Source organism: Pygocentrus nattereri, chromosome 5, assembly GCF_015220715.1.
Source record: "Pygocentrus nattereri isolate fPygNat1 chromosome 5, fPygNat1.pri, whole genome shotgun sequence".
NCBI classification, from domain to species: Eukaryota; Metazoa; Chordata; class Actinopteri; order Characiformes; family Serrasalmidae; genus Pygocentrus; species Pygocentrus nattereri.
This window is the reverse complement of record NC_051215.1, coordinates 34,349,919-34,372,695: the sequence shown is the minus strand read 5'-3', so window position 1 is coordinate 34,372,695 and position 22,777 is coordinate 34,349,919. Positions and strand designations below refer to the sequence as shown.

Genomic DNA, 22,777 nt, shown 5'->3' with positions numbered 1-22,777 from the left:
TATTCAATTGAATATATGTTGAAAAGGATTTGCAAATCATCGTATTCTGTTTTTATTTATGTTTTACACAATGTCCCAACTTCATTGCAATTGGGGTTGTATCTAAAATAGTGTTTATTTTCGTTACAATAAGAGTTAAAATTACTAAGAAAATCTTTTTTAATTTTTTAATAGAGCCACTTCTGGATATTGCAAATAAAAGTGTCTGCAGTCACCTGATTTTATTTTTATCTCCAAAAAAGTTTGTACAATACTTTTTAATGGCTGGTGTTTTGTTGATGGTCAGGCTAGGCTGCATTTCACAGTTCTAGGACTGAACGAATAATTAAGTAGTTTTCTTCTACTAGCATGGCTGAAAGTGCCACTTCACAGTTTCGTTTAACTGGATTTGCAGAAATAGAAAGTGAAACTTAAGTCAGACAGCTGGCACTTGCCATACACTATTTAAACCTATGATTTCCTCACACATCACCAGATACCGTCAGCAGTGCCCACAGCCCACTGGTAACAGAAGGTAAGCGCTTTATCAGTACCTTTATTAACATATATCACCAGAACCTTCTCATGTAAAACCTATCCTCAGAATAATGTCTTCAGAAAAGATTTAAATTGTTCTTGTGCCACATTCCAGACTGATTTTACCAAGTCACTGTTTCTTTAATCAGTGTAATAATTAAAGTTGAGAGTAACCCAGTCTTCTCTGCATTTGGTCCTCCACTGAGATGCAGCCAATACTAATTTGAGTCTAGTATGATTGCAGTAAAAAAATTTGAAGCAAAAAATATCATCAAAAATTTAAATGCAAAATCTATTGTGACTCTGCACATATAAAACGGGTTCAGACATCATTTTTCTCTCTCTTTAGCTTTGCAAACAGTAAAAATGATTGACGAGGAACTTAAGAAACTGGACTGTCACTTCACTTGGGACCTACAGAAGGAGGAAGCTGATCTTAATTTCCTGGAGATCAAATACTCTGAGAGTCTGTCTGTTGAAACTCAGCATGAAGGAAATTTTAGACAAAGACTCTTAAATTTTTTGGCCTACATTAAACACTTGCAGGGTTTTAATGATGAGGCTCTCAAGTGTTTGGAAAGAGCAAAGAAAGATTCACAAGGTATCGTTACATATGGAAATTTAGCCTGGTTGCACCATCACATGGGTAACGAAGCTAAGACCAAACTTTATATGGAGAAACTGTCTGAAATTTCTGGAGCTGTCCCTAGTCCAGTAAAGGCTGAGTTGATCCGTGAAGTCCAGAGTGAAAAGGCATGGTCTCTCCTCTGGTTCTCCAAAAAGCACTATAGCAGGGCCAAAGAGAGCTTTCAAGAGGCCCTACAGAAAGAACCAGAAGACAGGGAGTGGAACACTGGCTATGCCTTCTCCCTGTTCCACATGGAGGGCCTGGAGATCAGGGAGGATAAACGTGTGCCTTTTGAAGAGTCCTCTGCAGTAGCTCAGCTGAAGAAAGCCCAGAAACTGAACCCAGACAATGCCATGATTCATGTCTACCTGGGGCTGAAGTGCTACAAGAACAAGAGGAACGCTGAGGCATGGGAGCACATGAGGAAAGCTCTACGAATGGCTCCATATGACCTGAATGTAGTCTTGCATGTTGCTAAGTTCATGAAGAAGGAGGAGTGTTATGACATGGCACTGGAGGTGCTCCAGAAAATATTGGAGAAAGTGCCAGACTCTTCACGTTTGCACCATGAAATTGCCAACAATTACCGCTGGAAAGCCAAGCAGTTACAAGATATTCACAACCCACAGCTATTGCGCCTCTGTGTTCACCATATAGAAGAGGGTGTCCGCTTAAATCCAGATTTCCTCTACCCACAGATGGAGTTAGCGCTTAGGTATGCCGAGCTTAAGAACTGTGGTAAAGCAGAGCAGAAATTTCAGGAGTTGTTTGTCCGCCCAAACCTGAAGCCAGCTGACCTCCAGGCCTGGCATCGCCTGTATGGAGACTTCAACATGTACCGCCTGGGCTCAGAGGCAACAGCGGTCAAGCATTATAAAGAGGGCATGGCACTGCAAAACATTTCCACAGAATGGAGAAACTGTAAAAACAGACTCTACAAAGTCCTTCACAATAACCGAAAAGATGTGTACCAGATTCGAGAGTTCATGAATTCTTTAAGAAGAGGAAATATTGTTGGCACTGAGGAATAAACTGCCCATAAGTCTGCAAAAGCTAACATAAAAAAAGCCTAACATCTTGGATCAGACATACCTGAAATATACAATCATTAAAATGTCCTATGGCAGAGCACTGCACATTTTTGTGGTTTCCCTGCTCTGACACACCCATTCTAACCTCAGGAAGGGCTTTAATTACCTGACTAATAGAATCAGCCGTCTTAGAACAGAAAAAATTACTAAAATATGCAGTACTCTGCCATAGGACATTTTAATTATTGTATTTTCCAGGACCAAGATTCTACAGTACATTCTAGAGATGTTGTATTTTAAAATGTGTAATTTCATTGTTTTTTGCTTGCATTTCATTAAAAACTAACTGTATTATGTTGTCTTTCAATTACAGAAAAAACTGTATTCATATTAAAGAACATATTAACCATCCTATGTAATCATATTTGTTCACATTCTGAAAAAATACCATGTCTTTATTTGCACTAGAATTAAATACTTCATGTGAAATCCTCTGTGTAGACCTTGTGTGGATGTCATGTTTTCCAGAAGTCTTGCTGTGAATGCTGAGTTTGGATCAATTTCTCATTCTGTTCAGCATGACCAAGAGCAGACGTATCCAGCCCTTTTCTGCTGTACAAACATATAGAAATTACAATTTAATGAATGCTGTACTGCAAGATAAAACTCATAGGAATGCATACGTAGCCCAATGGGACAGAGCAAAAGCCTGACATAGGTCTACTACATGAGGCAAGGCTACTCTCATCCTCACAAATTAATCAATAAACAGACTTTTTGTTATTACTGTAGATTCTGCAGTTTATAATGACAAGAAAACCACAAAGCATTAATCACTATTGCACTTAATGCAGTTTTTTGCTCCAAAGCCTGCAGTAAAAAATCACCATATAATTCATTTGTGAAACCTTGAAAAAGTTGCTGAACTGTGAGTTTTGCATATCACTGTTGTCAGAACAAAACCATGTATCTCCAAAATGAGAACTTTACAGGAGAAGGAGAAACATACTCTACTTTTAAAGTAAGTCAGCAGAACCAGACTTTTTCCCAGTAATATTTGGTCATTTCTGTTGGTTCATCCATCATGAAATTTACAATGTGTTGGACAACTTTCATATTATGTCAAAAACTGAAAAATGACAAAAATGGAGATGTGAGTTTTTGTTCTGACAGCAACTTGGTCATCAAGTACAGTGGGACACTGACGTTTAATGTCAGTATGTTTTGTTAATTAGATGTTCCTAAATGTGTGTGCGTACTGAACACGTTTTTAATAATGGGACATCATTGTGGCTCTGGCTGTGTTTTCTTTTTAACCATACAGAAAAATCATATTCTGAAATGTCAAAGTTGTACTTTGCAGTTTAAGCAATACACAGGGTGAGTCAAAAGTCGCAGGACACAGTTTTATTTTATTTTATTTTATTATTGACTTTTATCTCTGGGGCCATCTCAAACAAATCGTGTATTCTGAGAAAATCCACAACAAACACCACCTTCAGCACCGCATCGTGGAGGCTTGTGACAGCATAAAAAAATAAAATAAAACAGTGTCCTGTGACTTTTGACTCACCCTGTATAATTGGTTGCTATTTGAGACACCCCTGAGCACCCAAATAGTAATACACAGGCTGTAGTAATATTTTCATGAGTATTTGATAACGGGCACTTCAAAGCGTCCCACTCAAACTGGATGCCACTGTAAGAGACCTGGGGGTAGACGCAGCACACCGTGGGCAAACAAAACGCAACGTATTTCAGCACAGAGATGTAGATACACACTCAATGAAATGAAGCTAACAGTACATGAGAGACATAATTGTCTGTTATGTTATTCGACTTCATCCAACTGAACGGGGGGGGGGGGGGGGGCGTGACGTCACTGCCATTGGGCACCGAGCTGCTGCAGCTGAGCAGCTGATGCTGAGCTTTTACAGACAGGTTCGTTCTGCAAGCCAAGCACCCAGCGCGGTATATAAAAACCTGAGGGGCAGGAGGGTCAGCCAGCAGTCTCACAATGGAGCGTCTGCTGAAGTCACCTAGCAGGAAGCGGGAAGGGCAGCGCTACTCGCTGCAGGCGCGTCCATCGCGGGCCAGCGCTATTAGCGTTAGCGCCGGATTAGCAACGGCACGGAGCCGAGCTAACGGAGCCCTGAGAGGAGAATACGGAGCAGCTCCCAAAGCAGGCGACATCTATGACTTCCCCTACCACCTCTCGGGCGAAATAATACCCGTGAAAGTGACGAACGAAAAAGAGTTACTTCGCGGCCTTAACGACCGTTTCGCCGCGTTTATCGAGAAAGTTCGTCACCTGGAGAACCAGAACAGAGCGCTGGAGCAGGAAATAGAAGCCATTCGGCTCAAAGCCCAGTCCTCCGCCGCTCTCTCCAAGGAGTATGACCCGGAGATGAAGGAACTGAGGGAGCAGGTGCGCGAAATGACCGTCCAGAAGCACCAGGTCGGGCTGAGCCTGCAGAGTCTGCACGACGAGTTCAACTCGCTGAGGGAGAAGTGCGAGCAGGAGGCGCGTGAGAGAGCTGAGGCTGAGGAGAGCGTGCGCGCGCTCAAGAAGTTCATCAGCGAGGCGCACGTAGCCAAGGAGGAGCTGGACAGGAAGGCGAGCGCGCTGGCGGATGAAATCGGCTTCCTCAAGAAGAACCACGAAGCCGAGGTGGCGGAGATCGTGGTCCAGATCCAGGAGAGCCAGGTGAGGCAGGATATGAACGGCTTCGGCAGAGGAGACATCACGGCGGCGCTCAGGGACATCAGGCTGCAGCTTGAAGGTCACGCCGCAGTGTGTGACATCCAGCCCGCGGACGAGCGCTTCCGAGCCCACGTGGCCCAGCTGACCAGAGCCGCCGAGATCAACAGAGAGACCCTCATGGCCACCAAGGCCGAGATCGGCGACTACAGGAGGCAGCTGCAGACCAGAAACGTGGAGCTCGACTCCGTGAAGGGAACGAGGGAAGCGCTGGAGAGGCAGCTGTACGACCTGGAGCAGCGGCACAAAGCTGAGATCCACCACTATCAGGTCTGTTTCCACCTTCACTGCAGGATGAGTGATGGTCTGCACTGCCGCTCTCATCAAATGCACAGGAATCCTGCATTATTTTCATGCACCATCATAACGTAGTTTATCTTAATGCATGGTTTCTAGGCGTTGTGTTCTTCATAAACTAAACCAAAGGAGGTCTGGTCATTCTCTCAGTAGCCATATGTTCAGATTGTTCAAAGCTGCACGATGCATGGTGGCCTGTACAAGCAGAACTTTCAAAAGCCTAGAGACTATTATAAAAAATATTAATGCATGGTTTCCAGGAGTGTTGTTCTTCATAAACTAAACTTAAACCAACACAGTCTTTCACAGCAACAATTTTTGTGCTGAAGTTGAGTTTTCCGGTTTTCCGCACTGAAAACAGTCACCTCACTGCAGAACTGAATGGTGGCCTGTACAGCAGAAATTTCAGAAAGCTGAGAAATCAGATCAGCTCAGCTCAAAAAGTAATGACAGAGAAAACACCTTAATGAACTTCAGAACTGTTATTCTTCATAAACCAAGTCTAAACAGATTTGGACATTCACTAATTAAGGAATTGTGTTCTTTGTGATTTGCCTACACATTAATGCACTCAGTGTCCTAATAGGGTCTTTCATGCTTATTCACAGGACACCATCAGAGAGTTGGAACACGAGCTGAAAAACACCAGATATGACATGAGCAGCCATGTGCAGGAGTACCAGGATCTGCTCAATGTGAAAATGGCCTTGGATAGTGAAATCTATTCATACAGGTAAAAGTCACAATTAGAATGTCATCAGGAGTCTCACTAAAAATAAAACCTCTTGTTAAGAGTTAACATGTTTAACATCTACCATGTTTATTCTTTTGTTTTACCAACAGAAAGCTGTTGGAGGGCGAAGAGTCGAGGTACTCCATTCTCTCTGATGCACATGTTTCAGTACCTTATGTTTATAGGCAGTCGCCCATCTATACTCTCCCTTGTGTCATAAGGCAGGGGGAAGCACCTCGGAAAGCAGAACCACAGTACAAGTTTGTTGAGGAGATCATTACAGAGACCACCAGGGAGGATATAGAGATATCAGACACAGGGTCTGAGGACGGCAGTGGGGTGGGAGAGGGCGCTAAATCAGAGAAGGTGAGCACCGAAGAAGAGGATGCAGGTAAGGCAGCACAAAATGAGGTCCAGTCAGAGGAAAAAGAGGCCACAGATGATGACGGAGGCAGCCCCAAACAGGTGGAAGAGGAAAATACAGAAGATGCAACTGAAAAAGAAGACAAGTCACCAAAGGTGTCTGTAGATGTTGCTGTGGCTCACGATGAAGTTGACATTGACACTGAACCAACACAACATGAAGGCCTTGCACCAGAACTCCCTGAAGAGAAAGCTGAGGATAAAGCTGAGACTAAAGGTGCTGACGCAGAGTCCAAAACTCAGGAGGCTGATGCAGAAATAGAACCAGAGAGGCCACAAGTAGATACAGCCAGTGACAAGAAGATGTCCCTTGATACTGACAAACAGAAAGAGCCAACAAAAGACGTAGAGAAAGATAGCAGAGAACAACCAAAGCCAATGGAACAAAAAGCTACTCAAGAGGTTGTGACGGAGCCAAAGGAAAAGTCAAATGCTCCTGATTTGCCACCACTTAAAGATCTCAAGCCAAAAGAAAAGGCCACAGAGAAAATCTCTCCAAAATCCGAAGACAAAAAGGTGACGGAAGAGATGACGACTGCAGCCAAGCCTCAAAATACTACTGCTGCAAAATCAGCAGAGAAAAATATGGAAACCAGTGAAGTGAAATCCGTAGAGGCTAATGCGTCCACTGTTGACCCACAGCCAGCATCTCAAAAAGCTGTGGCAGAACAGGAGATGGCTTCGAAAGAGGAGAGCAAAGCTGAATCAAAGGACACAGTAGAAACTTCGAAAGCTAAAGTTGACGATTCTCAAAAAGCACAAAGTACAAAGGATAAGGATATGGAGGATGTACAAAAGGATCTAGACGCAACCGAACAGCCTGAGGGAGTAAAGAAAGAAACGGTGCCAAAAGATAAAGAAAAGGAAACAAAATCTGATCAGCTTTCAGAGAAAAAAGTAGATAGCAAACCAGCTGGTGTTACAGAGACTGTGAAAGAAAAGGCAGAAAGTGCCAAGTCAAACGAGGGACAAAAAACACAGGGTGATGTTTCCAAATTTGCTGCAAATGAAACAGAAGTTGAGATATCTGAGAAAAAGGAGAGCAGCACAAAGGACATGACAGGCAAGGCAAATACAGACAAAGAGGATAATGCCAAGTCAAAGAAAGAAGAAAAAGCGCTCAGTCAAATGCAGTCAGAAGACAAGCAGCCAAAAGTCGCAACAGCAGAGACGAAATCTGAGGGGCAATCTCTGAAAAATGCAAATGCCGCTAAAGAAAATGTGGCAGACACTTTTAAAACAGAGCAAAGTGAAACAACCAGATCCACTGAAAAAAAGTTAGAGGTCATTCAGAAAGATGAACCTTCAAAACCTGCAGAAAGGGAAACAAAACCTGAAGAAAAACATGAGAAAAACGAAACCAAAGGGAACAAAGTGGAGAGTTCCGAGGACATTAAAAAGGTGGACATCGTCAAGCCTACAGGTCAAGAAACCTCCAAAGATGTACAACCCGAACAAAGCGTTTCAGAGACATCAGTGGAAAAAGAACAAAAGGACCAGACAAAAATGGATAAAGACATGCCAGAAGCCAAGGACTCAAAAACTGAGAAATCAGACAAGACAGGGAGCAGTGCAACACAGGAAGACATCCCAAAAGTGGACAGCACTAAAATTACAGCTCCTGAAAAAGACACCGCTCCTCCAAAACCTGATCAAAGAATAGAGCCGGCTCTAAAAATGTCATCAAAGAAAGAGCAAGACAAAGAACAGAAATCTGCTATCACTGATGTGAAGGAAGACGCAGAGCAGAAAAAACAAGTGCCAAAAGCAGCTGAGAATGGAGTATCTATGTAAGAGACATAGACCTGTCTGTCTTCCAGACTGGAACCGAGAAGTTAAATGACCAAGAATGAATATGATATAAATGCTTTAGAAACTGCATGACTAATCAGCTGAATTAAACAATTGCAGTGATTGAATTCAACTTAGGAGCTCTGCCTTTTGCTAAATGCATGAAATCTGATGAATGTAAAAATAAATAAAATGGAATGTAGGATATGATTAAATGAAATATTTTGCTATACTACTAGCACTGGATAGATAATGTATATTAATGCTATTTATTGTCTGAATAAATATTATTTAAGCATATGACTTTTGTTCTCTTTTCCTCTCAAATCACTCCATGTTGGTGCAGTGAAACCACTCTTTGTAAATTTCATTTAGAGACCATACACAGAACACTAACATTCTATACAGCCATTTAAAAACAAGAAGACTGGTGTTCAATAGAGAAATGCTTACAATGTACACTAGAAAGCTTTAGAAGTATTGGTTGAATTAACATCGACCAACCAGTAATTGATGTGTGCAAATCAAGCTCTTAAAAACATTGACCAATAGTCAACAAATCAATGTTGTTATATGTCCATTCATCATATTAATGCTGCGATTCAAATTTAAAAAATATTTACCACATAATCTGAGTACTACCTTTTGAGATGGCTTAGTTTCATTATTTTCTGATACCAATGCTCATGAACAGCTCAACAAGAAATACATAGCAACATCACAGAACTGCAATTTTTTTCATTCAGGTAAACTATTCCTCAAAAACAAAGTGCAAACGGCACAGAGCTAGATTACTTACTTGTAATTCTAAAATAATACTTAAATTTCAAATAGTGACCAATTTGTTAGACTTTGTTTCCTTTTTCCTCCAATATCAAATGGCAGCTATTAGCCAGATACGATCAGGTATTGAATGGGAGCCATCTCTACTTTAAAGGCCAAGACTTTATTTTGAGAACAAAATGGGTAAAGCTTGTACTCCAAGCAAAAACATTAGCTCATTAATAAACTGTTTACTATTAACATGTCAGTCAAAACGAAACCCTCAGTGGAGTTCAAAGACTTTATTGAAAAGTTTACACATACACATAAGGACCTCTAAGGTTTTGTGAAAGCACAACTTCAGCAAGTCAGGGTCATGAAGGTGACACTGAACGCTTTAGGTACTAAACTCAAATCATATTATATCCAGAGTACCCATTTTGGCATTACCACAAGCTTCACCTAATCGTCTGTGCAGAAAACAAAAAGTCAGCCATGCTTTCCCAATTCAAGCTCCATTACTTTCAGACAGTAACCCATTTAGGCCACCCAAAAACTGCTTAGTTTAAGGGCAGGCTTCAAGTTCCACTATGTTTCAATCCCGATGACTGACAAAGCAAAAATGGTACAACACAGTTTATGTATGTCCTTGTGTGTATGGAAAGAAGAGGAGGAAAAAAAAAAATACACAACATATAACGATGTTTAAATAATGGAAGGTATAACCTTTAAAATTGAGTTAAGTGCTTGCATGAGCTGTTTTCAGACGACTAAGGAATATCAGATGATAGCAACAGTGAAATTGGAGACGTAGTTTGTCACATTCCCCCAGATCAACGTCTTGCTGAACAGGTAATGTGGGCTCAAATGCCCACTGATGCCACTGGAGTATTTCATTGCCATGGCAGTGCTGGATTCAGATGAGGAAATGAACATCTACAAACCAAAAACGGGCACCATGACCATGAAGGGGAAAAAATAAACACCACTGCAATGGTTACTAAAATGATTGCTTTTGTTGGAGCCTTTGAACATATCCCATTCCATCCAGAATTCCCCTGCTGGTTAAGTTGGAGACTGATTTAAGGCCAGATTCCTCTGATATTCCCTCGTCCCTGACATGAACAAGAGCTGGGCTTTAGGCTTCCAGCTCCAGCCCCAGACCCAGCTTGTGGCCACCAGCATTGATGCTCTTTCCATCAACAAGGGCAGACAGAGTCAGCTTCACACCTGCACAAAACCATTGCAGCACTGTCAAACATTGGCAGCAAAAAGAGTCCTAAATTGCATTTACATAATTACTTTTGCATTCACTGGTTACTCCCTGCAAGTTTTGCTATTCTCAAATAAAAATCTTATGCAAACATAATGGGGGAAAAAAAAAATGTAGCGGATCAGGATCATACCTGGTCTCAGGGTTTGTGTGTATCCAACACCAACAAGACTAGTATTGTTCACCTTGGCCTGCAAGGAAAATGAAGAGTTTAAAACTCAGTGAAAATGCTTAAATTCTTAAAAAAAAAAAAAAAAAAAAAGGGATACAATACAATCATTCCAGTGCAATACCTCCTATATCAGCCTTAGCATTCCCCATACCTTCAGAACTTAGGGAAAGGAAAGCTATAAAAACTTTACACAGCTACTACTTCACTCCAACCACGTTGAAAAGACAAAACCGGTCAAGGGATTTTGCCACAGGTCAGCAAACAGTCTAGACAAGTTGCATCTAAAAACCAAACACTGAAAAGAGAAAGTAACCACATGTCTCCTGAGCCTCCTGCAGCAATTTCACCAACCTAGACAGGTTACATGAGAAATTCCAGCTAGAAATATTCATTAAACCATTCTCTAGCAATCCATTTAGAAAACTTGAAGGCTTGAAAATCAATACTTGGGTGACATGTTAAAGGATACTTGGTAGTTTGAAGAAACATTTGCATTATTCAGAAATGGTTGAAATGGATGTGAGCAAAACTGCTCAAAAGACTGTCAAAGTTATCTTTTAAATGTATTAAAAAGAGTAAAGTAAAACACTGTAATAATTAGAAAAAAGTGCCAGAGGCAATGATATTTTATACAGAGAGATTAAAGACATCAACAGTCTTGTGTTCAGTTAATTCTTTGTCCCTTGTCAGTTTGAAGTAAAAACAGCAGAAACTCCACTCTAAGAGAAATGATGTGAAACTAACCCAAATCCTGAAGTGGATAATCGAATTTGGCAGTCATAAAAACAAATGTTATCACCATTATTAAATCACACTACAATAGCTGCTGCCATCAGTAACATTCTGAGTGAAGAGTAAAGCACTCACGCTGATGGAGGCATCCTTGTCCAGTTGGTACTTGGCAGCGATACCAAAGCGTGTGCTGTTGCTGCCTGCAGTCCATGCCAGGTTCACTGCTGTCTCCAGCTTATCGCTCACTTTCTGGTAGATGGAACCACCAAACTCTGAGCCATCATTACTGCAGAGCAGCAGAAAATAAGAATCAGAATCACATCATAAGTGTCCATAATATTACTGAACAGTAAAAACAACAAACTGAATGCTACTTTACTGACTACATGTACAAACCATTGTGCACCGTAATGAAAGTAATTCAGTTTTTTGCTCACTATTTTACACTACATTTCAGTTCTTATTATACACAATATTCCAATGAAATGGCACTTTAAGAGCAATGTGGATCTGTACTTACACATTGGTGTGCAGCTGGAAGTCACCTGTCTTGTATCCTACAGCAAAGTTGTTCTGAGTCATCTTTGACTTGGCTGTGTCAAAGGACATCTGGTATCCCGCAAGCCATCCCTCATAACCGACCACTGCGGCACCATGGATAGTTGGGCCAGCAAAGTCAAAGTCAACATCGCAGCCCAAGTTGACATACTCGCGTTTGTAGGCAGTCTTGACTTTCCCACTCTTCTTGCTGTTGAAAATCAGCAACCCACGTTAGATGATAATACTCTATGAAGTTAATAAATCACAGCTGTCAGTTCACTTATGAGACATGAGAACTATGGGCCAATGCAGATATACAATACTTCATGTGTCTGTTGATGCCAATACAAACATTTTTTAAAAATGTAGAACCTATATTAGCATTGTACAGAAACATAACATTTATTTCTACTGGGTTATAAATGCAGTCACATGTATAAAATGCAGTGTTGCAGCACAACAGCCCAGTGTCTCCTGAACAATCTGCTCTTCCTAAGTACAATAAATACTTCATAAATAGCATCCATCAGCATGTTTTCAATGCTCACTCAACACTGAAAAAATTAGCACTTATCATAATTATAGGCTTACTGTGACAATCTACTACAACAGTAGAACTGTTAAAATATGAACAGTGCAGGTCAAAAATGTGACCAACCATACTACAAACTCCAGGTATTATACAACTCTAGCCTTAACATTTAAACACACTTGGTAAAACTAAAGCCAAGTCCAAGTAAAATGCTTGACTTTGCTGCTGTAAGGAATAATTAATCTCTCTCAGCTGGCACCATAAATCAGGCCTTACAACTGGCTGTGGTCTGCATAAAACCAGTACTTTAAATAGGTCACATTCACTGACCACTGTTAAAAATTTTCAGATTATAAAATGCTGTATTTGAATCTCTTTAAATATTAATTCCATCTTTTTATAAACCAAGACAGTTCTCATCATAACACACAAGGGCTTTGGAGTGGAAAAATAAGTATTAAAAAAAAAAAAAAAAAAAAAAAAAAAAAAAAAAAAAAAAAAGTCCATCCATTTTCTGAGCCTGGTACTGGAGCCTATCCCAGCAGTCTTCGGGCGGGAGGCAGGATACACCCTGGACAGGTCCATCACAGGGCAGACAGACAGACACAGACAGTCACTCACACACTCGCACCCAGGGGCAATGTAGCATGTCCAATTGGCCTGACTGCATGTCTTTGGACTGTGGGAGGAAACCCGAGAATCCGGAGGAAACCCACGCAGACACGGGGAGAACATAACTACAAAGAGAGGACCCTGATCACCCGGCCGGGGAATCGAACCCAGGCCCTCCTCGAACCTAGAAGCCACTAGGTCTAAAAATTACTCCTGCAATGGCAAACAGTGTCATTCACCATGTCCTTTTTACCACAGTTATGAAACCATCAGGCCCAACACACCAATGTACTTTACAGAATGCAAAGGCAACATGTGGTCTTATGAGAACGCACACCACATCACTAGACATTAAGCATTCTGACATGATTTATGCCCCCCAGAAAACGATGACAGTTCTGTTACAACAGACCACATGTGCCTGACACCTACAAAATTTTTTTAAATTAATTAATTAATTCTGTTTTTGTCCACAGACTTGCTCAATACAATATCAGGTTACAGCTGCTGCTGAGCCCTGCCAGCCAGCAACAAATGTTCTTTATACAAGATGCACATGTCGAGGTTAAGACCTTGTTGCACTGCTGTTAAAACTTGCACTCCCATCATACTCAGTCTTATATCCTGTTCAGCAAACTACCATTTCATAAACAGCTCCATAAAATCTTTAAAAAAATAAATAACTGTATAATAAATAAATACCCTGTGTTTGGTGAGAAGGTTGTATCAAAAGTCAACTTCAGCCCCTTCGCAATCTACAAAAAGTGAGAACAAATAGCATTAAGTACAATAAAAAAAAAAAACTGCTTCATAAAATCTCTATTTTGTCTCTGCAGCCACACCTGATCTTCAATGGTGATCTCTGTACCCAAGGTGTTGTCAGTGTTCCACTTCTCTGTAAAGGTCAGGCCATACTCAGACCTCTTGTATTTGGTTTCCAGACTGCCCACCACTTTGCTGGTGTCAGTATTAGAGGACCCAGAAGTCTTGAACTCCTGCCGGGGGACAAAACAGAGTGATTTCACATCACTAGATCACACTGTACAGGAATTCAAAACTATAACTATGTATACGGTCACTGTCTGGACAAAACTTTGTCTCTCAATTTGTGTCGTTTTACATAATTTAGCATGATTTGGAACTGCCAGATGAGCTGCACATTGCATCACAATTTCATGATGAATGGACTAATCCCCTAAAATTACTTGAAACATGATTCTCCATTAACTTACATAAGAAATTACACACATTTCTCCTGCCCCTGTAATGTTACCATTTCGGAAATGGTAGCGATTTGTAATCGTTAAAACACACTTAATAAAAGATATTATTCCCTTCATTGGATCTTGAGTCATCAAACTGCTGGTCATGGAGCACTTACCACTCCACTTGCCGATTTTGTCTTGACATCAAGCTTCACCAGTCCAAAGCCTTTCAGAAAACAAAATCAGTGAACTTATCACAAAAGAACCATGCCCACAAACACCACTTTAGAATTAGAAATACTCCTTCATGACATTTCTTTAAAAGACAATTGCATTACCATATCCCTTGTTAAAAATGTCCTTGGCGGATTTTCCAAGATCAGCGTAGCATGGGGGGACTGCCATTCTATCTGCAAAAGTGGAAAACTGTCAGGAAAATCTATAAGATAACAGAGTAAATCAAGCCTAACCATAAAGCAGACAACTCAGCAACACTAACTGGCAATCTGCTTAGGTGCAAAATTCCTTTAAAAGGCATGTGGAAAGGGATGTGGCTGAATATTGAGTTCTAGCTGCAGTTTGCCATAATTTGTCTCATAGACGCAGTGTTAGCAGTCTGTTAACTGGCCCTGTGTGTTTCACACACATGGCTGAGTTAATCTGACCTGACAGTAGGCCCCACCTTTCTGAGTCACTGCAAGAAGGAAATGACCACATACAAATGTGCTTCCATGCACTGATGCACTGCATGATAATCTATTGCACAGGGAAATCTATGCATCTTAGGAGTACATAGAGGATACAGGCTTTAAAAATCACCACATTAAAGATTGCATTAAGAAGCTTACTGTCATGTTATATAATGCAGGAGTGGAGCAGGAGAAGAAATGTTAAGTCATTAGCTATGCTTCAAATGCTGCCCAGCTGTGCTTCAAGCTCAATGCCAGCATGACATGTCTGAGAAATTCCAAGACTTTCAAACATGACTTACTAGTCCATGCCTTCTATTTCAGGAATAACCAAGTCACAGTTACCTGGGCTTAACAGTTTGCTTCAATCCTCAAGTAAAAAGTAATTTCTGAGTTATGATTCTCAGGGTTTCTCTCCCCACTTCACAAATGCTCTTATGAAGAAGTTACTTGAAGCTCAAATCACAAAAAGCTTTAAAACAAAATCAAAAAGTGCACAGACTAAATAACAGGTACAAACTACTGGCAAGGTTAAAACTGGAAGCCATCTTGGTCAGACAGCTCCTGTGGGCAAAACCAATGGGCGTTCAAACTGTCTGACTAGACCTGACATGACTAAAGCCCAAACCCGGCACTAAACGTTAAAAGGTACCTGAATTTAATGTTAAAATCTCGGAAGCTGCGTTCAAAACCACATACTACACTGATTTATTGACCTCTATTGGTGGTGTACTCTCTTTGACCCAAGTTACTGTTGAGTGTGGCAGTTTCTGTTATGAACTGAGCCTGAGACACAGGCGGCTGCTTGCACGTCAACTTCTGGAAAGGGCGTTTTACCAGTCGGCTAACGCTAGCGAGCCTGTGTGTAAGATAGCCAGGAAAACAAAACTTCATTCAGTGCTGATCTAACAGGAATTCGGTTGCAAAATTAAGCAAGTAAATTTGCTTGTGTCACCAGGCCACGTCTCCTGTGCAGCTGCTGAAACCAGCGGTCAGCACTGCACGTTCAGCTGGGTGGCTTCTCTGATTTACTCTGTGCTACTAAGGTTAGCAAGCACGCCGGTCACGCCGTAGCTAAAGCCCTGAGCTGTATCGCGCTCGTCTACCAATACATTTAACTTGCTACGCGAGGTCTGACGGGTTTCATCTGTTTCAGTTTCACAGTAACTTGTGAAACTTTTATTACATAGTTTGCGTGATGAACGGGCCACGCCAACCCTCTAACTGTCATTCAGCTAGCCTAGCCAACCGGCTAGCGTTAGCTTCCGCGAGCCAACGACATGCTAGCAAAGGGTAACGTGTGAAAAAACGAGCCTGTGCAAAGCGCGAAAACGCGCAGACTGAAATATATGGAAGTTTACTTCATGGTCACGTCTTACCTGTTAATAGATTGGACTAGCGATCAACTTCAGTAAGTTTTATCAACTTCTCCCCGAGGCTGACTGGCTGTGGTGAAGCACACCGGCTGGAGGGCGAAGTGAAGGAGACTGAACTGCAGTGAGCTCCGACCCTTTAGAGCCGCAGGACCCTGCAGGGTAGCCGGCGCAGCGGCGCCTGCTAGGAAAGATAATACCGCACACGGAGCCCAGTCAGCACATTTCGTCTTAATTATCCCAACATTTCTCTACAGTCATTTATTTGTACGTATGCGAATTTATTTACGTGCGTTTACGCACTTAAATGTTTTGTGAGTTTTTTTGTTTGTTTCTTTACAAACGGAGAGGCGTGAAGGAACTGCAACCGCAGCATTTATTATGTCAACTGGCCCGCAAATTTCAATGGAAAAGTCTCAATGGAAAAAGAGAAAAATGCATTTTATGTATTTCAAGAATTATTATTGAATAATTATTCACTATTTATATATAATGTATGTCTATGTATGCATTTATATAGAATGCAAAGGTTCTGCATATTTTGGCACATTTTTTATTTTATGCTTTATTGAGAAACACAGCAACATAGTTGCACACACTAACACAGAAATAATAAACATTACTATATATATATATATATATATATATATATATATATATATATATATATATATGTGTGTGTGTGTGTGTGTGTGTGTGTGTGTGTGTGTGTGTGTGTGTGTGTGTGTGTGTGTGTGTGTGTGCAAAAGTCTTCCACTTTCCAGGAAACTGTTCATCTAGGAATGGTGACTGTGGAGGCCACTGGAGTACAGTGACCTCATTGTCATGTTCAAGAAACCAGTTTGATATGATATGAGCTTTGTGACATGGTGCACTATCCTGCTGGAAGTAGCCATCAGAAGACGGGTACACTGTGGTCATAAAGGGATGGACATGGTCAGCAACAATACTAAGGGCTCCAAAGTGTGCCAAGAAAATATCCCCCACACCATTACACCACCACCAGCAGCCTGAACCGTTGATACAACGCAGGATGGATCCATGCCTTTATGATGTTTACACCAAATTCTGACCCTACCATCTGAATCTCGCAGCTGAAATTGAGACTTGTCAGACCAGGCAGCATTTTTCCAATCTTCTATTGTCCAATTTCGGTGAGCCTGTACGAATTGTAGTCTCAGTTTCCTGTTCTTAGCTGACAGGAGCGGCACCCGGTGTGGTCTTCTGCTGTAGCCCATCTGCTTCAAGGTTCGACGTGTTGTGCATTCAGAGATGGTATTCTGCATTTCTTGGTTGAAACAAGTGGTTATTTGAGTTACTGCTGCCTTTCTGTCACCTCAAACCAGTCTGCCCATTCTCCACTGGCCTCTCACATCAACAAGGCATTTTTGTCCACACAACTGCCGCTCACTAGATATTTTCTCTTTTTTGGACCATTCTCTGTAAACCCTAGAGATGGTTCTGCACGGAAATCCCAGTAGATCAGCAGCTTCTGAAATACTCAGACCAGCCCATCTGGCACCAACAATCATGCCACGTTCAAAGTCACTTAAATCACCTTTTTTCCCCATTCTGGTGCTCGGTCTGCACTTCAGCAAGTTGTCTTGACCACCTCTACATGCCTAAATGCATTGAGCTGCCGGGCATGTGATATAGCATAGCTATTTTTGTTAACAAGCAATTGAACAGGTGTATCTAATAAAGTGGCCAGTGAGTGTGTGTGTGTGTATATATGTATATATATATATATGTATATATATATATATATATATATATATATATATATATATATATATATATACACACATGTTGTGAGAGGCCAGTGGAGAATGGGCAGACTGGTTTGAGGTGACAGAAAGGCAGCAGTAACTCAAATAACCACTTGTTACAACCAAGAAATGCAGAATACCATCTCTGAATGCACAACACGTCGAACCTTGAAGCAGATGGGCTACAGCAGCAGAAGACCACACATGGGTGCCGCTCCTGTCATATATATATGCTCTTCAAGAATGTTTTAGTGTTGTGTGTGTTTTAGTTTGATCTACTATACAGAAGTCACTCGTGTATTCATGTGTGTATTACAGCAGTTGCAGGTGTTTCATGCTGCATCATGTCATGGGTTGTTTATTCTGTCTTCTGTCCTCTACTTTGCCACTGGAGGTCACTATATGACAGTTAGACTTAACATCAAGTCTTCTTGTTCCCTTTTGGCTGATGTGCCTGGCCTCCATTGCTCATCTGAGCATGCAAATTTACCCAGCAGTCAGTGTTGGTTAACTTCATTTCATAATGGCAGCTTACAAATGTTTTATCATATTGTCAACAATGCACCAACTATGTTTAATCTGAATAGTTCAGCAAGGACAGATTTTCACTAGCAACATGGCAGTTATCAGCCATGTAGTGTCAAAGTCTACTTTCTGAGAAATGTGTTGCACATGGATTTTATTCTGAATAGAACACTGTTATCCTAGTCTTATTACTATGATTCGAATGTATTTCGCCTGTATTACCTTCTGCTGTACTCCTGAGTTGGCACTAAATGGTTTTGTGATCTACTACATGAGAGTATGGCTGCTAAGGAAGCGTTTTATATTGTCCTTTCTGGATGCCATCCAGAATTAATAAAATTGTTTGACTGGATTTTCGAAGTAATATCAGTCTACTGTAGGAAGGCTAGGAGTGCAAGAGCTTGTTGTTTTCCTTTTATATGGATAATTGTTTGAATGTGCATTAGTTGAACTTTTCATGGCAGTTTGTTTGGGGCAGTTTTGCCTTTCATTGTGGCACTTTCCCTCACCTTTGCTGTTCAGAGTTGCTCTGTTCAGATCATTTCTGTTTATGAATTACTTTCCATTCACTCATATAACCACAGATTAATGAACTTGAATGTGGTAAATAAGCTATGAGTGCTTTTCTGCTGTACCGGATTATTTGGTTTGTGCCATTTTGTTCAAGGAGATGTTTGCTTTAGGAAGACTCCCTGGAGGAACTGGTGTTCTGTCACATTCTCTTCTGATCAAGCAGTCAGCATGATGCCAAAAGTCTATCAACATTCATCCCCCCCTTCTGTCCCTATCCTATGTATCAGAGGTCTAAATCTGTTCTCCAGATTGGGATTCAGACATAAACAGGGCCACATGCTTAGATTTTTCTGCTTCTGACTGTCCCAGTCTTGATTCTTAATCATGTTGAATGTCAAGATGATGCTAAGACACATTTTAGTTTTGTGCTGTCTGATAATGTTTGTGCCCTGGAGGCCTTGTGTTGATGTACGTTTAAAAAATTGTGGAGGTACAAACATATGTTATCATTTATTAGGAACACCTTCTTGTATCTACACTCACTGACCATTTTATCAGCTCCACTTACTATATAGGAGCACTTTGTAGCTCTATAATTACAGGCTGCAGTCTATTTGTTTCTCTGCATGCTTTGTTAGCCCCCTGTCTCCCTGTTGTTTAATGGTCAGGCCCCCCATAGAGCAGAGCAGGTATTATTTAGGTGGTGGGTCATTCTCAGCACTGCAGTGACACTGATGTGGTGGTGTGTCAATGTGTGTTTCACTTGTCTGAGTGGATCAGACACAGCAGTGTTGCTGGAATTTTTAAACACTGTGTCCGTTCACTGTCCACTCTATCAAACACATCTACCTTGTTGGTCCACCTTGTAGATGTAAAGTCAGAGATGATAGTTCATCTGTTGCTGCACAAATTTGGGTTAGACATCCTATGACCTTTCATCACTGGTCACATGACACTGCCCACAGGGCACTGTTGGCTGGATATTTTTGGCTGGTGGAGTAGTCTCAGTCCAGCAGTGACAGTGAAGTGTTTAAAAACTCCAGCAGCACTGCTATGTCTGATCCACTCTCACCAGTACAACACCTACTAACACGCCGCCAGCGCATCAGTGTCAGTATATGTATTCCTATATGTTTAGTGGAGCTGATATGATATACAATGGTTTTGAGATATGGTCTGTAAATGTCAGTATGATTTGACCAAAAGAAATGGCCTTGGGGGGTTGGGAGAGGGGAGTCTGATTCCCTTGACTTATATTAAAGCTAAAGTATGTGTTTTCCTCCTCCTGTAAAGCTGTCTCTTTGGAGATTTGAGGCTTTGTTCTGACAACAGCTATAGCACTAAGGGGCAGTCATGGGCTGGAGGTTAGGGAACCAGCCTCGCGACTGGAAGGTCGCTGGTTCAATCCCCAGAGGCGACAGTACATGACTGAGGTGTCCTTGAGCAAGACACCTAACCCCCAACTGCTCCCCAGGTGCTGTGGATTGGGCTGCCCACCACTCTGGGCAAGTGTGCTCGCTGCCCCCTAGTGTGTGTGTGCTCACTAGAGTGTATGTGGTGTTTCACTTCACAGATGGGTTAAATGTGGAGTCAAAATTTCCCCGTTGTGGGACTAATAAGGGTCATTTTTTACACACACACACACACACACACACACACACACACATACACACACACATATATATATATATATATATATATATACATTTTCAGTCTGGTGTAGTTCTAGACCAAGGCATAACACTATTAGTCAGCACTAACAGTAAATTGTATTTTCTGCTCTTTGGAGAACATTCAATATTGTACTGTGGCTTGTATTGCCTTGTCAAAAGGATCTGACAGATTTATCCATCTTCTACTTTTACAGCGACTGTCCTCTATTGTGTTTCATCAGCATGTCTTGTAAACAATTGACTAGTGATACAATTTGAATGCAGCTCTTTATTAAAAAGTGTCTGTATATCACAGTGCACTTAGGATAAATTACTGGCTACTAGTTTTTCAGTCTTCACTGTGAGCTGTGTATGAAGGACTTCACGTATGAAGGGCTTCAACTGTTATATCAGTCAAACTGGGCAGGCTTATGCTTGAGTTTATGGAACCAGTCTTGTGACCATAAGGTTACAGGTTTGAGCCTTTGAGCTAACAGGAAATGACTGAAGTGCGCTTGAGTGAGGCACTTAACCCCCAACTGCGCCCCCGGCACAGTGGATAGGGTTGCCTGCTGCTCCGGGCAAGCGTGCTCACTGTGTGCTAGTGTGGGTGCTTCACTGCCCCATTGGATGGGTTAACTGCAGAGGTCAGTTTCCTCTGTTCTGAATTCTAATTCTGTCTAATTTTAACTCTCGATAAGAAAATCTCTTCTCTACAGTGCTTATGTAGATCAAACTGGACACCAGAGGTAGAAAACACAGGAGAATAGGAAGAGTTTCATTCTAAAATATTGTAAATCCATTTGTAACAATTTTGGCTAAAATAAGATTTTGAAAAAAATAGCAGCTGATATATAATGAACAAACACAATTTTATTTCTGTAATAAAAGTGATATTAATAATAATACAGCACTGATATTTCTTATATATATATATATATATATATATATATATATATATATATATATATATATATAGGCCACTCCCAACAAAATATCATGAAAAAAGAGAAAAGTCTTAAAAGTAGTCTATAATGCATTTTGGAACAAAACGCTAATTGCACATCACTAGATTGAAGTATTATTTTGGAATATTTGTACTTTGAGTACTATTGAAATTGAATACATTTACCCAATTACATTTCCAAGAGAAAAACCTACTTCAATCCAAACATTTTCATTTAACATTCAAAATACTTGTACCAAAGATAAACTTTTATCTCTTTTATTGTGAATTTATTGTTTTTATTTTAACCTCCAACCAAACTGATATCAAAGTGAGTACAGATGTTCAATAATTAGTCATCACACCACCACATCACATACCTCTAAAATAAGAGAACCTTTCATTCATTTGCTCAACATTTACTGTTTTGGATTGACTCAGGTTTATTTTTGGCTCCATGCTTCCACTTTTAATTGAGTAAGATTTTGACACTGTACACAAACACTCTCAGAATTAAAGGTATGAAACTGTCACTGGGGTGGGACCCTCAAGGGTACATCTCAGTACCTTTAGTCCGGGAACATAACTGTACCATAATCCATAGAAATGATATTTTCTAAGTTGTATTGACTCCACAGCCCCCTCTCGTCTCAGGACTTTTTATTTTATTGCTCTGTTGTAAAACATTAGGTAATGAATTTTTTTTTCTTTTCACCTGGAAAAAAATGGTTTAGGGTGCACAACTGGACCTTAAAACCACTGTTGTACCTTTGAGGGTACATTTACATTGTTTGAACTTTGATGAATGAAAAACGTACCTGCACAGAATCTTTATTTCCCACAGTGTGCTTTCACTAATGTGCTGTGAGAGTTAACTCAAGGCTGTAGGTGGTGATTCAATTTTGGAGATTTTGCTTTGTAAGGTATAGTGTAAGCTTTCATATGAGGATTTCTTCCGGATTGAAAGATTATCTTTGTATGTAAATGATTAAGGCCTTAGGACTGCCATTGTAAGCAGTTCTTTTTTAGGCCATTGGAACTCTGGAATTCCTATCACGGTTATATCAGTATTCAGAATAATGAAAAGAACTATCAAAGCCACGTGTCTCTGTATATCTTTAAAGCACAAAATTTGAAATGAAATGCCCTTGGTGGGTTTCATCATCTCATTCAGTTGCTTTTTAAACATTCTGGGCACAGCTCCAGCACTGCTATCTCAGTAATGCTGCAAACAGGTTGCAAAGCAGCAGAGAAACAATAAGATTTGCATTGATTCATGATGGATGAATGCTGGTGTGAACT

The 22,777-nt window shown here is 40.8% G+C and overlaps 3 protein-coding genes across 4 annotated transcripts; 2 read left to right on the top strand and 1 right to left on the bottom strand.

Moving 5' to 3' along the window:
• The first annotated feature begins 32 nt into the window (after positions 1-32).
• Positions 33-2,675, top strand: ifit8 (interferon-induced protein with tetratricopeptide repeats 8). The gene is made up of 2 exons (XM_017725277.2): positions 33-514; positions 866-2,675. The coding sequence occupies exon 2, from the start codon at positions 883-885 to the stop codon at positions 2,173-2,175; it is 1,293 nt and encodes a 430-aa protein (XP_017580766.1). The 5' UTR covers positions 33-514; positions 866-882; the 3' UTR covers positions 2,176-2,675.
• A 1,383-nt stretch (positions 2,676-4,058) lies between these two features.
• Positions 4,059-8,478, top strand: LOC108444224 (neurofilament medium polypeptide). Of its 2 annotated transcripts, XM_017725264.2 has the most exons (4): positions 4,059-5,206; positions 5,842-5,966; positions 6,077-6,103; positions 6,188-8,478. In XM_017725264.2, the coding sequence occupies exons 1-4, from the start codon at positions 4,193-4,195 to the stop codon at positions 8,181-8,183; spliced, it is 3,162 nt and encodes a 1,053-aa protein (XP_017580753.2). In that variant the 5' UTR covers positions 4,059-4,192; the 3' UTR covers positions 8,184-8,478. The 2 variants fall into 2 exon arrangements, with proteins under 2 accessions (XP_017580753.2, XP_017580743.2); XM_017725254.2 differs by having other exon boundaries at positions 6,077-8,478.
• Positions 8,479-9,229: 751 nt separating this feature from the next.
• On the bottom strand, positions 9,230-16,231 carry vdac2 (voltage-dependent anion channel 2). Its single transcript, XM_017725290.2, has 9 exons — positions 16,077-16,231; positions 14,347-14,418; positions 14,185-14,234; positions 13,646-13,798; positions 13,506-13,558; positions 11,640-11,867; positions 11,255-11,405; positions 10,349-10,406; positions 9,230-10,172 (listed from the first exon to the last, which is right to left on the bottom strand). Exons 2-9 carry the CDS (start codon positions 14,411-14,413, stop codon positions 10,081-10,083), a joined length of 852 nt encoding a protein of 283 aa, XP_017580779.1. The 5' UTR covers positions 14,414-14,418; positions 16,077-16,231; the 3' UTR covers positions 9,230-10,080.
• Between the last annotated feature and the right edge of the window lie 6,546 nt (positions 16,232-22,777).

Excerpts from the sequence above, each read along its gene's own strand:
- LOC108444224 (XM_017725254.2), top strand. The coding sequence starts at position 4,193 with ATGGAGCGTCTGCTGAAGTCACCTAGCAGGAAGCGGGAAGGGCAGCGC. Across the intron at positions 5,207-5,841 it reads CTGAGATCCACCACTATCAG|GACACCATCAGAGAGTTGGA; the intron begins GTCTGTTTCCAC and ends GCTTATTCACAG. Across the intron at positions 5,967-6,076 it reads AGTGAAATCTATTCATACAG|AAAGCTGTTGGAGGGCGAAG; the intron begins GTAAAAGTCACA and ends TTTTACCAACAG.
- ifit8 (XM_017725277.2), top strand. The coding sequence starts at position 883 with ATGATTGACGAGGAACTTAAGAAACTGGACTGTCACTTCACTTGGGAC.
- vdac2 (XM_017725290.2), bottom strand. The coding sequence starts at position 14,413 with ATGGCAGTCCCCCCATGCTACGCTGATCTTGGAAAATCCGCCAAGGAC. Across the intron at positions 13,559-13,645 it reads AGATCACCATTGAAGATCAG|ATTGCGAAGGGGCTGAAGTT; the intron begins GTGTGGCTGCAG and ends CACTTTTTGTAG. Across the intron at positions 11,406-11,639 it reads TTCCAGCTGCACACCAATGT|TAATGATGGCTCAGAGTTTG; the intron begins GTAAGTACAGAT and ends GCTGCTCTGCAG.